This window comes from Alternaria triticimaculans (genome assembly GCF_023758025.1).
Source record: "Alternaria triticimaculans strain BMP 0046 chromosome Unknown scaffold_8, whole genome shotgun sequence".
Classification (NCBI taxonomy): Eukaryota; Fungi; Ascomycota; class Dothideomycetes; order Pleosporales; family Pleosporaceae; genus Alternaria; species Alternaria triticimaculans.
The window spans coordinates 487,065-501,556 of NW_026055965.1; the positions used below are offsets into that span (position 1 = coordinate 487,065).

The following is a 14,492-nucleotide window of genomic DNA, read 5'->3' on the forward strand; positions in this document are numbered from 1 at the left end:
TGTGACCAGCACTAGAAGAGTAGTATTCGAAAAGCCTGAGCAATGAATCGCGATGTGTAGGCATGTCTTGCCAATAGAGACTCGCCGGAGGAGACGTGTGCGGGGAAATGATGAAGAGCGGAGGGCCGCATCCGCTGCAGTATGATGTGGGAGTGGTCGTATTCGTAGGATGGCAGTAATATTCTCAATCTGATGGACAGCTCCGGGCGGTGTTGTCGGATCGTAAATGCTTATCGTCGAGTCATAAGTATCTGTTGGATCTGTGCCAGCGAGGGATCTTCATTCAGCCACTTGCCCTGCGAGGCGTCTGCTGCGCGTAGCGTGTTTTCGACATAGGCATCGCTGATTGCGAGGAGTTCCTGTAGTCCAATAGTCAGTTTAGAACTTAGTGAGCTAGCACGCAATCTTCCCAGCCTGGTGCTTCTCGTCGCTTCTGAATCCCTCTCCTCCAATCTCGGAGTGGAATAGGGGAATGGCACATTCAACGTACATTTCTCATTGTAGCATCAGCCTGCTGGAGTGCACCCAGATGGCTCGCGTTGGGCCTCTGGCCACGCAAAACGCTGTTGCGGGCGTTCATCCACCGCAGGCCAGCGTGGGCTCGTAGGTAAGCGCGTTGGCATTGGAAGCGTCGCACGGCGGCGTCTGTGATGATGCTAGAACTCGTCAGACCCATTTTCGTGCTAGCTGCTGCAGTCCCCCATGAGGGAAACAGGCAGGAGGAAGTGACCTACTTTCTCAGTTGCTGCTTCTCTGCCTCCGGATCCCCTGAACCCGTACTGGCACTGCCAGAAAAGGGTGTCTGTAGGATGGCCTGTGCCTCGCTGGTGCATTGTCGTAGCAGAGAGTATCCCTCAAGGTAATACTCTTCTGCTGTGGGAGTGGCGCGTAACTGGACGAGGTAGTGTTGTAGGTTGCGGAAGTCGGTCATGATCTCTGCAATGCGCATGGCACGGGCATCGTTGACTAGATGTAAGTCAGCCTTTGTGTTTTGAATAGTCGAATGAATTGGGGAAGTTGGGAGGATGGAATTATTTTGCTGGAGTAGGAAGAGCCTTACGACCGTCAGACATGGTAGCTTCGGCTTTTTTGAAATGAAGATCGACTGGCGACAGATTGATGAAGTGGCTACTAAGAAGTAAGTCGTAGATAGTAGAAGAGAACTAGGCTTGCTGGCGTGGATGGGTGAATTGAGGCGGCGTGGCGAGTATTAAATAGCATGTAGGAGACATGTATTCACGATGATGATGATGGTGGTGGTAGTGTTCATGAGCAAGGCTCTCGATAGCGTAAGGTAGGAATAGCCATGCGTGCAGGGCTGCTCCCGCCGCTACCATAAGGACGTCCCACTTTGGGAACGTGAGTAGCTCCCAGCTGTACTAGGGCCCTGGCCTGGTAGACCACTCAGGACCTTGCATTCGGCAGCTCGAGGCTTGTGAGGAGGTGTGAGAATCGGCATAGTAGCATCACCGTCAGTACCAGTCTCCACTACAACGGGATGGCCAAACATGCAGGAACCGTGCGTCTGCATCTAACCATGCCTATTTTTCGATGCTCCGCTACGTTTGCTCTCCAGCTGGAATGAGCAGCGTTGTGCTGGACCTTTTCAGCAGCCCTAAAAGCGCCACATCGAGCGAAGTAGTTTAGCGAGCCAGCCCTGGTAGGCTGCATCGGGTAAGGCATCAAGGCCAAGCTGTGTATCTCAGCCGCAGTATCCGCTCTGATTGGACGATGCTTATAATTAGTGGTGCGGTCTTCGCGTGGTTGTCCGCTGAGTATGAACCTGGAAGTGCGTGCCCGCGTAGGGTTGACGTGCGCGCAAAGTCGAACAACGCTCGCGAAAGCCACGGTAAGCCACGGTCAGCCACGCGACGGCTGTGCTGGGCACTCCGACGACTAGGAGCCAGTAGCATGACGTCGACGGAGCAGTTCGCGAGTTATTGCAGACCGTTGCAGCTGAGGCAGTATGGGAATCTGGTGTCATGGGCGAGACCAAGTGGAGTCATGGCTGAACTCACCACATGTTTCTTGTCCCAGGACCGGCCACTTCGTCACAGTTGCGCTTATGCAGGAGAGTACAGTCTAACGTCTTCATTCATGGTGCTGCTGGAGCACTTTTGACGTCTGAGAGGTCGTATCATGCTATCTGTTGTTATCGTCATGGTTCGTCTCAGTCATACCTCAGCGACCCACATGCCGTTCCAGCTCCACGGCCAGTGCTCCTTCCTTAGTCCTTGTCTGCGATTGACTGTAGTCGTTCATCGATTTCCTCTTCGGTGAGCGCCCTGAAGGCAGAGTCTGTGCCCTCCTGGCCGTTGGTCTTGGGGCCTCCTACGATGCCAATCTCCAATTCGTTCTTCTTGAAGTCGACCGACAGGACGGTGCTCAAGGCGGTGATGGCCAGCTCGACAACCTCCTCCCAGTTGCCTTCAGCATGCTCCTTGTTCTTCAGCTTCTTCTCGAGGAAGTTGAGCGCCTCCTGCGTCTTGGGTCCAGAGGCTGTTGCCTTGTAGCCTACGTAGTAGCCAGCTGGATCGCACTTGTAGAGTTGGGGGCCGAATTCAGAGTCGAGGGAGACGAGGGTGGTGGCCACACCGAGCGGTCGCATATAAGCCTGCACGTTGCTTAGCATCCAGTCGCACCTTCTTCATGCATCACCACTTACGCGCTGTGTGTAGACCTGGCTGATGTTGGCTATCCTCTTGGCCAGTACGTCGCAGGGCATCTCGTAGCCGTACTTGTAGCGGAACTCGGCAGCCTCACCCCGCGCTCTGCTCACGGAGGCTCTCGCATCGGCGATGGATCCGGTCATGACACAGCCGACTGAGGGCGACAGGCGGAAGATGTGGGATACGGAGGAGGGGTCGATGAGCTTGTCCTGTGCATATACGTCAGCACCTCGTGCAGCCCGTCGTGCTTGCCATACGTACCGGCACCTTCTTCTGCGAGATGACTACTGCGCAGTCCTTTCCCCGCACGCCCAATGATGTGATGTTTGCTGCCGTAATCGCCTTGAATGCATACTCTGCATGTTGTGTTAGTCGTGGCTCCTCCAGGAAGTCGCGGGGTCTATCGTTGCTCGGGCGGCGTAGATAGCTCGGGATGCCTACCAACTTGGTATAGACGACCTTGGTCCGAGAATATGGTAATGTGTCTGTCGTAGCCTGCGCTTCCTGTATGACGAGGTCCCTGTTAGCATGTATGCGGCAAACACCAGGTTATAGCTTCGACGCACCAGACATGATGGGCGGTGGTGGATCTGTGTATTTGTAATTGGCGGCTTCAGCTGCAGCAACGGGTTCCGGAGATTTGCGTAAGCTCGGTGGACGCGGTCTGGGGATTGAAGGCGAGGTTGTCGGCGTTGGCTGTCACTACACGCGTTGCTTGTGGCCTGGAGCTTTGGGATCGCCGTCACTTGGTCTGTGCCTTCCTAGATCAGCCCCGAAATTCTCTGCCTGCGACCTCTCATTCGACCTTTCTCTCCTGACAGGACGCTCTACTCCAGCTGATTCGGTCATGCGCGATGCGATTTAACTCTTTGATACAGATATCCATATTCCGCATCTGATCATGGCTAATGTGTTTGAACCGGGCTACATCCCGGCTTGGAGACGGCTAGGGCTCAAACTGAGGCACGAAGAAGAGGCCGAGTCCGGAGACGCCGTACCTGAACGTAAAACACCATCGATCCACCAAACAACTACAGACTATCGTGCGCAATCTTTGCCATCCCAGAAGCATGCCGTAAATGGCGAATCCTCAAAGCTTGGCAAACGGAAACACCAACATGAGGCAGCTGAGGATCATCAACAGGATGCCAAGAAGAGTCGGGTTGAGACCACGGAAAGCGACGTCAAGAGAGCTACTAGTTCCGAATTTCCAGTCGTGACTTTTGATGTCGAGCCAGAGGCTCCCACGGCACAGGCTCCAGCAACAAACAAGCCGTTCAAAGGAGGAGATCCGAATTATCGAAAGAAGAAAGAGAAGCCAGCCAAACGCCGGAGAGAAGAAAAAGAGGGTGATTCTCAGCCCAAGACGCGTCCCAAGCCAAGCTCCACTCACCCCCCTCACGAGCCAGCGTACGCGACAGCACGTCCAACTTTACTTGCCTCCACTGAGTTGGACCACGCCAACCCAGCCGCAGCCACAACACCACAAAAGCTCCCCAAGAAATCCAGCCGCAAGGAGCCCTCTGACTCACCCCCACTGACAGACGTGAGGAAATCAGTCGCATTCACCCCCGATACCAAACGGTCCGACGGGAATACCGGCCAGGATTATTTCAAAGCCTGGGTTGCCGAACAGAAGGGAACTGGACCCGTCTCCCAGCCACCCGAAGTCTCCAACTTTGTACTCCATTCAATCATTGCCGAGGAGCAGAAGGCGGCGAGGAGGAACGGACAACTAGACAAGAAACCAGCGACAGAAGCAGAACCCAAAGAAGCCACCAGTCCGAAGACCCCAGACGCTGAACCGGAAGAGAAGTCGAAACCGCAGCCGAAGCCGACACCACAAGCAGCACCGAAGCCTACGTCGAAGCCTGCGGAGGCAAAATCCACACCTGCGCCCGCCACTGCGCCAAAGGGAAAGAAGAAGGATCCTTCGGTATACATTGCCTATCTCAGGCAGTACCACTACGATCGCGACAACTGGAAGTTCAACAAAGCGAAACAAAACGACGTTGTTGATAACGCCCTAAACATCTTTCGCATCCCTAACGAGCATTCCGAGGCCCTAGTTGAATACATTGCTGGTCTCCAAGGAGCTGGCGTGATCGAACGCTTGCGCGAACGTTGCAGGGCAACAGTGAAAGACATCGACGAGCAAGACGCCCAAATGAATGACGCGGAAGCCAAGAAGGTCGCGCGGGAGGACGCAGAACAGGAGCGCATCCTCAAGGAGCGGAAGAGGAGAAAGACAGAAGGCGACATCACAGACCTCGGAGAACACGAGTACAGTGCCGGGTTCATTCGACGTCTGCAAAGGCGACGAGCTGAGGCGCTCCTGAATGCTTTGGGTCGCGCTGAGCCCGTACTGCCAGCAGTGACTCCAAGATCTAACATCAACCCTTTGATGGAGCATGTGGAGCCAGCGAAGCCCGTTGCACGAAAGCGGAAGCGCAGGACAGAAGTGTCGAGCGATGAGAGCAGTTCGGACAGCAGCGACTCGGACAGTTCAGACTCCGACTCTGATGACGGCAGCGACTCGGATTCCGGATCAGACAACGCGACTTCTGCCAAGAGCGCCAGCAGCTCTAGCAGCGAATCGTGAAGCAGCGACAGTGACAGCGGCAGCGATAGTGATAGTGATAGCGATAGCGATTAGAATGGTGATTAGGAGTTGGAAATAGGAGCAATGGATGGAGTTCACAAGGCATTACCAATCCTCTTCTTTTCGTCTTTGCAGTGGTTACCTGCAGGTCTGAAAGAGCTACCTTTACTGCCACAACTGTACATATCAAAACGGTCGCAAGGAAGCATTTTTGTGGAAAGTCGATACTAGTGGTACTCGGCAGAACAAAATACAAGACGAATGAGATTAAGCATGCGCAGTCCATCGTGCCTTCCCGAATAATGCATGTACGATACCGGAATCGGTTAGTGCATCGTCAACATGCAGCAGGTTCCCCGCCTCTTTGCCTCCACAGACGTTTGGTGATTGCCTCATTCATCTTATCAACATCCGTCCCATAGATCATCGTCGGAAATAGCACTGAGAGCAATGGCATTGTCACGCCTGCCCACGGAATTAATCGAGCACATAACCACCTACCTGGACCTCCCAAACAGTCGTTCACTCCGCCTCACCAGCCCATCTCTGAGCAAACAAATCTCCCATGTATTCAAAGACCGTTTCTTCCGCAAACACACCCTCCAATGGACCCAATCCGCCTTTTCCATATTACTGGAAATAACATCGCACCAACATTTCGGCAACGCCATCCAACACCTCATTGTCGACGCCACACCTCGCCACTCAATCCATCTTTGGCAAGCACAAATACGTATCGCAGAAACACAGGGCATTGCTACGCCATATGGTACCGCATCAGCTACCCGCGATCTCGAAGCACAATATATCGCCGATTACACGGTGTCAGAAGAAATAGCCAAGTTCTTCAGCGAAACAAGATTCGATCGCAAAAGCCTGGTGACTATTTTCGAAAGACTGGAACGTCTGGACTCCATCACATTTGCGTACGAAGGCATGCACGAGAAATACGCAAAGTTCTGTACTCGGTATTGCAAGAGCAGCCAGCAAGAGATGTCGCGGCCATTTGTCTCCACCATGGCTGCGATTGCGGAATCCAAAGTGCTGGTTCGACGCATTCAGGTAGACAGCGACAAAGCCTTCGGCGCAGTCAGTATCGGCAAGTTGGAAACGCTGGCTCCTTCGCTCCGCTACTTCGACCATGCGTTTGAAAAGCTGGACACGCTACAACTGCATCTCCGGGATCTCCGCTCTTCAGTCTCAGGCTTCGAGATAGACACTACACGCGCGCCGTTCGTGGTACGCTTCCTGGCTAAAGCACGGAATGTAAGGAACTTGGAACTGAGCTGTTACAGCATCTTGGAAATGGATGTGTTTGGGGAAATGGCACGGCATTGCCACTTTGAAAAGTTGGAGGAGTGTAAACTTTCCGTTATGCGGATCATGAACGGCGACGACCTCCTTACGCTCCTGCAGCCGGCAGCGAATACGCTGAGATCGTTAAGTCTGAGGTACATCATGAATTCAGATCCCTATAACACGTGGTGGCACATTTTGAGCCGCGTTGCTAAAGAGGAGGAGGTGCTACCGCGTTTGGATCATTTGCATCTGGGCTGTTTGATTTCAGATTCTAGGCGCAGGGTATGGATGAATGAGCTGCAGGTGCAGAGCTTTGCTGGGGATGATTGGCGAGGGCAATTGTCTGATGCTCTTGATCAGTACAAGACGAAAGCGGCAGATTCGTCGTGGAGTCTAGGCGCTCTTGCATATCCGTTTGTTGGGTTGAGCGTGTGAGATGCAGCTATGAAGGAAGGTACATCATGAACTATATGACCTCCGTCCGCGCTGCAAACCATCTTTAGGGATGTATGTGTTTCTTGCAGAGCGTAGGTGCTTAGCCATGTACAAATAACACCAACGTGCTCAGCCAACACTTTAAATCATTCGTGCAGCTTGTTTCCGGCTACGAGAGTTCATCCACAGGGTCTTTCATTGACACTGATACGCAAGGCGTGCTACTAGATGGTGAAGATACATCACTCCGTCGGACAACGAAACAATAGACAGAGATGACATCGTACCCGATGCTCACAGGGCAACAGAAGAACAGTGGCAATAGTGACCGCCGGAGGGGTCACACCCCTCGGACAGCGAATGGACGTGATAGTCTTTGACCACGGGTAGATAGCCGTTTCAAGTGTACCCGGTGGCGGACCGCCTCGTCCGTCATCATGGGTGGGTCAGATCGGAAGTCCGTTGAGCTCAAGACCCTGTGAAGCATGGAGTAGTCCGAAAAGTAACTTCTGCTGCACTGCAAGATGTCACCCGAGGGCGAGGATTCAGCCGAGGTTATGCAGTTGTTGGTGAGTGAAGTACGATAAAAAGGACCTCCACTATACTGCGGGATTATCAACGAGAAGACGGCCGAGGATGTGTGGTCAGTAGCGAGCTCTGATTAGGGGTTGAGAGTTTGATGTAGTGATTGCTTCTTGCGAATGTTAATACTCGACACCTATATCACAGTCTGGCAAATCTCGGATGTCAGCAACGGCAAACCTGCCAGTGAGCGCGCAGTGTCACCAAGCCACGGTCTCGACTTTTCGATCAGCAGCGGGAGATAATCAGCGATGGGTAGCGCAAGGGAGACCCCATAATACACCCATCGCGATAACAGCGGATGGTGGTACAAAAGTTTCACAGGCCCTGTTGTGAGTGGCTGGGTTGGGGAAATGAAAGGGCGGATGCGGGTTAACCCCACAGAAAAGGGTAAATATGGTCGGCCGTGGTTCGTCGTGTTTCGCATGCATGTTAGTAGGGCAGCCAGTGTGCCTGGCACATCAGGCGGGCAGCAGTCGTGCTGGTGCGATACCTGCGGCGGTGTTGGACCTGGCAGGTGCTGGACCAGAGAAGTGTTGCAGGTGGGTGGAGCTTGGCTGACATGTTTCTGTGAGAGGAAACGGATACATGTAGCCTGAGGCTTGAAGTGGCTTGCGCGGAGTTGGAGGTGTCGCCGTGAATGGGTAAGCAGTTGGGAGTGATATCCAGTAGTATGGATGGGTGAAGGAGGCTGCACGTGGTGGGAGATAAGGTGGATGCTCGATATATTGGCCGCTGCGGAGAGATGAATCTAGACGCGCAATTGACTATTTACCCAAGAGCGAAGGGCCAATGAGGGTGCGGGAGGCTCTGCTAGCGGCTGGATCCCGTACCTGAGGTCAGCAAGTCCCGGTCAGCGCCAGCAGCAGATGAGTGCAAATCCGTCGAACGGCGTGCGAGAGCAGATGAAAGAAAGCGATGCGCGGAATGTGAATAGATGAGGCCGGGCGAGGCCGTGATATGGGCGCTGGTGGTGAGGCAGCTGGAGGCGTTCGGTCGCCCGGTTGAGGCTGCAATAAATAGATTAAGGTTATGCACACGAGGGCCGCTTGGCCCAGAACGGCCGTGGCTTGGGTCCCCAGTCAGGTGCTTCAAAGAGAGCAGCAACATTGTCTGTAACAGTCTCCCCCTCCGCAACGGCCAGGTCGAGTGCACGACGATCGCAGCTCTGAGGCAGCGACAAAAAGAAAGAGCGTTTCGGACATTTTCGCGTGCCCATCGACATTGTCGCCCGTCGGCACACCTCACCCTCAGGCCCCAGCTCGCCTTGACGAAACACGCGCGGCCCACCCCAGCCGGCGCCCCAACACCCAAGAGCCACGCCCGTCTGACCACGCTACTGCGCCCTCGTCCTCAGGTTCCTCACCACCTTTGCGCCGCATCACAGCTTTTGCTTCTTTGTTGCGTCGCCTTTGTCCCCAGTCACTCGTTACCACCCTTCGCGCCGCCGTACAAGACTTCGCCCGCCACCCTTCGCACCTTCCCATTCTCCGTAGCGCCGTCTATTCTCGCCTGCTTTCTTTGTCCCCGTCACCAGGCACCTCGAACCGCTCAAAACCGTCGCACCGTGCTATTTCCGCCGTACGACTCTTCACGATCCGCGTCGCACACCACCGGGTGCGCCCATAGCTGACAGCTGGCCCTCGTTGCTTCTTCACCTGGGGTTGCTGATCCCCTAACCACCCCATCCACCGTTGCCATGTCCATCCGTGCGCTCAGAGGTACGATCTGCGACCCTGCAGCGACGTGACTGCATATGACAGCCCGCTAACACGATGCCAGACGCTGAGAATGTCTTCCGGATAGAAAAGCGATGCGTCGCATGTGAGACGGCTGCACTGTCCTGCGAGGGCATCAAGTGCAGAGCCAACGAGGTCTGCGTCCAGAACTCACGAACGTGCGACCAGTGCGCCTCCGTCGGCTGCCAGCCCGACCCCACGGCAGGCGACGCTCCTGCTAGCAAGCCAAACGTCGGCGCCATTGCCGGAGGAGTCATTGGCGGAATCGCCTTCATCGCCATCCTCACATTCATCGTATGGAAGTACTGCCTAAAGGGAAAGAGGCGGCCCATGTCCCAGCGCAGCGAATGGCAGGATGTCGACATGACGGCGCAAGAGAAGGCCGAGAACGACTTCCAGTCACGGCGGAGCGCGCGCGCGTCGACACACACCGTTGCCTCGATGGCCTCGTCCGTCCTCACCCGCGCCTCCAACATCATCCAGATCGCCTACATCCCCGGCGTCACGAACCGCTCAGGCCCCGGATCGCCCGACCTGCTCGTCCCTCCCGTGCCTCCGATTCCTGCCATGTCGCCTTCGTCTGGCATGAGCACCCCGTACTCGACCGCCGACCAGCACTTCTTCGTTCCCGACTTCCGCGACTCCATGATGTCTGCCAGCACCGCCGGCCGCACAAGCATCGCTCCCAGTCTCGCCCAACGAGGCAGCGTTGCATCGACCATGTACCGGCAAAACGCCATTGTATCTCCTCTCCCAGCTCAGACCATCGTACGCGGCAAGGCAGCTGTCGTCAGCGTCAAGTCGACTGCGACCAACAGCCCGGCAGAGACACCCAGCATGGAGACACCACCTGTACCTTCAATCGACCCCAAGCACACCGTGAAGCCCATCCGCATTCACATGCCTGGCATCAGCCCCGCAAACTCCGTCCGAAGCACCGCACAACTTGGCCCTGTCCGTGCCCTCAACATCACCAAGAAGAGGAGCTCCGACATCACACCACCCAAGAGCTCATCAAACTCGACAACAAGCGCAGACCGAACACTCGTCAACACACCCGAAGTCCTCGTACCCTCTGCGCGCCCACTCACCGGCTACTCTACCGCCTCATCAGATGACGGTGCTGCCCACTCGCGTGCACGAAGAGGAAGCTTAGCATCTGACTCTGGGGACGAATCCGACGATGACCACGTACGCGCACGACAAACACTACTTCGTAGCAACTCGGGCAGTGATCGCGGCTCACCATACCCTGACTCCCGGGATGGCACACCCACCATGGACCGAAGTCCTTTCGCAGATAGCTCGTCACTCGAACCACCGCGACCCATCATGTCTTCCCGCATCACTTCATACGACACCTCGCTCGGCCTTCGCACACCGATGACACCCATTGTAGAGGAGTCATCGGCGTCAAAACGCGGCAGCACTGTCTCCAACAGAAGGGACCAGAGCCCGTTCTCCGACAACCACAAGAGCGGGTTATAAATGATGAATTCTATATCGCTGATTTCAACGGCGTCTACTTTACCCAGCTTCAGCGAACTGGGCACCATCTATGTTAAATCTGCGAAGATATCCAGCCACTGCGGCACCCACACCATTTCCTATACATTTCTCTTCTCTGGATCTAGGCATTACGACGGCCGAGATCTGGCATCTCGGATGCATTAGTCACACTTTCCGTGTTTTTTCGTTCATTGATATCCAAGCATCTTTTATTCTGTCATGATCTGATTCTGATCTTTTCAACTTAACGTCTAGCTCTGACGGACGTGGTGCGATGATCACCGCACGGTTTTTATATTCCTGTATGTATGTATTCGAGCGCTGAGCGAGCGAGCCAGTGAGCGCCCGAAGCTGGGTGATATGGATGGGCTGGGATGAGGGGGGAGATAGGTGCGAATGAAGAATTGATACCACATCACCATCATCGTTGAACTTGTACGTGGTGCTTGAGTGACGTGAGTGTAGACAGTTGCAATGGAGCTTGGACTCCTTGCGGGTTTCAACGTGTTCTCGATATAGCACTGGCATGTATCGAGTGCACAGACAGCCGTGTCGTAGCCGCTCTGTGAGACGAATCGACCCAGAGTATTGGTGCGCGTGTTCTACGCGGATCTCTGCTCATGTACACTGTCGCACTTTGTGTTGCCCAACCGTTGGGAGATGGAAGCACACTGAACGCAGGTTCCCGCTGTACCTCGAAGACAGAATCGTGACACCAATGTCCTGGACTCGAGATTGACAAACAGTCAAGATGTAATTACCTTGACTTCCAACCCATTCCTCCTCTCTATACCCGTGCGCACCTCCCACCTCCCACCTATTCACCCATCCAACTCCTCAACTCCCCCGATACGTCGTATACCCAAACGGCCCCAACAACACCGGCACATGATAATGCTCGCCCTTCGCCTCCTGCCTCACAAGAAACTTGACCTCCACCTCCGGGAAAAACGTCTTAACCCCCCTCTCCCCAAAGTAGCGCTCAGTATCAAATGTCAAACTGTACTTTTGATCACCCTCTTGCGCGAACACTTCTTCCAGACTCGCAGAGGAGAAGGGCGTTGAAGGTGTCCAGGCGGTTACGCGGCCGTCGGCGTTTGTGAGGCCGCTAAACTTCGTTGCGGTTTCTGTGGCTGTGGTGGTTGTAGGGTGCAGGGTGAGGGTTACGGGGATGTTGGGGCCGGGGCGCCCGAGGGTTGTGTCGAGGACGTGGCAGGTTATTGGGGGTTTCTTCTCGGGGGTGGACATCTTTGCGGTGGAGGTTGTGGGTGGGGAGAGGTGGTTTGTGAGGGCGGTGATGCGGTGCGTGTTGGACATGCGGGTGTGGTGGGTTGGAGGTATCGGGAAAGTGTGAAGACGTGTGGATGTGTGCGTAGAAGTCGGTTGAAGATGTTTATATCTGGGAAGGTTGAACAGAACGAGTGTTTGTGAGTGTAGATATGACAATTGCGCGAAGAGAGACGTGCGGTACCTTCCTACTGTTGTACGCGGTAGCTACCCCTCCAGCCCACTTCGGAGCTCCCCGATGCTGTACTACGCGCCGGACGCCGCGTACCTAAAATCGACAACGTCCGACGCGAATGTGTTATTTTGACTTTGTTGATGTGCAAAATCCCCTTTGGTGGCCTAAATGTAATTTGCACTGGCCGAACAAAAGACCTGCTCTACCACTTGGTTACTTGGAATACATCCATGGTTACTTCTCCTTCTTCTGCCCTTGTGCACACTGTCGGGTATTCGTTACCATATAGCCATCGCACCCTCTTCCTGATGTGTGATTTCAGGCAAATGGTGCCACGAATCTCTTCTCCATTTCGTTGCCACATTCCTGTGTAAGTCGTAGCGGAGGCTCACAGTTTATAGAGACGATACAGCACCCGCATAGAGATGCCTAGGTAAAAGAACATTAAGATGGATTAGAGAGGGTGATGTTCGAGAATATGGACCCTGAGCATCTTGATTGTTGTGTGATAATCCTTCGACATCATCTGTTTATGGAAAGAGGAAAATATTGTACATTATATGCTAAATCATACCTTGCAAAGCTGTACATCTAGTGTGTCGATATTTAGCTGAAGCAAGTTATGTTTGGCTTTTGCTTCATGTGTTTCCAGAAATACTTTTCTCTTTACTTGTATCCAGTCAGTAGAAAAGAAGACCCCTTTCACATCGAATATTTCGACCTGTCATGTACTTGGAAGTTGATTTGCCTTCGATCAATATTACTCATTCCTCAATGCCGTTTCATTTACACCTCAGACCTATCAGACTATTCGAATGTATTTGACAATATCATAAGCTATCAAATCTCATGTGTAGTCGGAAGTAAAAGCATGTTCTGGTGTAGATGGAGTTGCATCCGATTGGTGTCGTAGTAGCGACCAAAAGCATCACCAATAGTGTGAGTTTCAAATGGAAGCTAGGCAAAACACCTCTGATGGTGAAGAAGCAGAAGTGTATCCCTCGGTTTGCAAGTCTGGCGACACTAGACGGCTCTACAGCAGTGTTGTACGCCAGTGGAGATCAAAGGTCAATAACTACGTCACAATTAAGCTTTGCTCTACACCTGCTGCACGCTCATGCGCTACGTGCGGATAGTTGGTCGTCGCATGAGCCAGACCCATGCGGCCAAGCAGCAAGAAGCAGGAAGGTACGGGGAAGCGGAAAGCCGTCGTCCCTAACGTTCGTGATACGTCTTTAGGGTGTGGAGGCTGGCATCGCCCTGCCACCCACTTGTTGATTACAGAATGCCAAACATCCGACTCCTGCATTCCACGCTTGTTGCATTAAACAACATCGACATCACGATCTCGATGAGCATCGGGAAAAATAAGGCGATGAAACTTTGGCATGGTGTGATTGGGACAGCGGTTGCGAAGTCCGCGCGAGGGCTGGTACTTTGCCGATGCGAGTAGACGATGTAGATCGGCGAAACATGCGTGAATCGAGGTCTGGAACGGGACCGGCACCTGGCAGAATCAGATCCGCTGGCCGTTGCAGAGTGTCGGCTCCAGTAGCTTCGAGGTTCCTTCCCTGCGGGTGGAGAGGCAGGGATGGGAGTGGTAGCAGGCGTCGATGCTGTCATTGTGAACGATGCATTATCAACTTCCTACGTGTGTCTTATCGCAGCGTGCTGGTGGAGAGGAAAATGCGGTGGGCGGGAATAGTCCTTGCAGTGAATGGAAGGCTGGGGTGCTTCGACGGGACCAGTGCCGGAAAGCGTCTCGTGGCAGGCGAGCCAAAAGGGGCTGCGGATCGGCGGACCAGCGAAGGCGGTGGGGCCTCGGCTGCAGTGATTGGCCCTCAGAGCGGACTAGCGGCCGGGTTTGATTACGAACCCAAGAAATCACGTTATGCGCTTGGCACAGCTGCGTCACTCCCAGAAATTGCTCGCTCGTCCTGTCCTCTGACCTCATCGCCGAACGCCTCACTGTCATCGTCACCACGAGCACAATCCCCGTCAACGCCGGTTTGAGCCTCATTGAGATCAGGAACATCCATCACGCGCTTCCACAGCCCCGGATTGCCTAGAGTCGTGCAGAGTCAGCGCGCGTGTAGGTCTAGAGACTGCGACGGCTGCGAGCGTCACCACAGGGGCTTGACGTCACTATTGGTTTTGACAAGCAGACACCAGCTTTGCGACGACAGAGCCGGCGG

The 14,492-nt window shown here is 54.2% G+C and overlaps 6 protein-coding genes across 6 annotated transcripts; 3 read left to right on the forward strand and 3 right to left on the reverse strand.

Annotated features, from left to right (window-relative positions):
• Window positions 1–230: 230 nt before the first annotated feature.
• J4E78_006090 (uncharacterized protein) lies at window positions 231–1,073 on the reverse strand (the record flags this gene model as incomplete). Its single annotated transcript, XM_049366704.1, has 4 exons — window positions 231–359; window positions 491–656; window positions 735–966; window positions 1,061–1,073. The coding sequence occupies 4 exons, from the start codon at window positions 1,071–1,073 to the stop codon at window positions 231–233; spliced, it is 540 nt and encodes a 179-aa protein (XP_049221410.1).
• Window positions 1,074–2,227: 1,154 nt separating this feature from the next.
• J4E78_006091 (uncharacterized protein) lies at window positions 2,228–3,242 on the reverse strand (the record flags this gene model as incomplete). The annotated part of the gene is made up of 4 exons (XM_049366705.1): window positions 2,228–2,614; window positions 2,666–2,878; window positions 2,931–3,025; window positions 3,236–3,242. 4 exons carry the CDS (start codon window positions 3,240–3,242, stop codon window positions 2,228–2,230), a joined length of 702 nt encoding a protein of 233 aa, XP_049221411.1.
• Window positions 3,243–3,570: 328 nt separating this feature from the next.
• Window positions 3,571–5,271, forward strand: J4E78_006092 (uncharacterized protein; the record flags this gene model as incomplete). Its single annotated transcript, XM_049366706.1, has 1 exon — window positions 3,571–5,271. The coding sequence occupies one exon, from the start codon at window positions 3,571–3,573 to the stop codon at window positions 5,269–5,271; it is 1,701 nt and encodes a 566-aa protein (XP_049221412.1).
• A 450-nt stretch (window positions 5,272–5,721) lies between these two features.
• J4E78_006093 (uncharacterized protein) lies at window positions 5,722–7,005 on the forward strand (the record flags this gene model as incomplete). Its single annotated transcript, XM_049366707.1, has 1 exon — window positions 5,722–7,005. One exon carries the CDS (start codon window positions 5,722–5,724, stop codon window positions 7,003–7,005), a length of 1,284 nt encoding a protein of 427 aa, XP_049221413.1.
• A 2,357-nt stretch (window positions 7,006–9,362) lies between these two features.
• Window positions 9,363–10,814, forward strand: J4E78_006094 (uncharacterized protein; the record flags this gene model as incomplete). The annotated part of the gene is made up of 1 exon (XM_049366708.1): window positions 9,363–10,814. The coding sequence occupies one exon, from the start codon at window positions 9,363–9,365 to the stop codon at window positions 10,812–10,814; it is 1,452 nt and encodes a 483-aa protein (XP_049221414.1).
• An 858-nt stretch (window positions 10,815–11,672) lies between these two features.
• J4E78_006095 (uncharacterized protein) lies at window positions 11,673–12,083 on the reverse strand (the record flags this gene model as incomplete). Its single annotated transcript, XM_049366709.1, has 1 exon — window positions 11,673–12,083. The coding sequence occupies one exon, from the start codon at window positions 12,081–12,083 to the stop codon at window positions 11,673–11,675; it is 411 nt and encodes a 136-aa protein (XP_049221415.1).
• Between the last annotated feature and the right edge of the window lie 2,409 nt (window positions 12,084–14,492).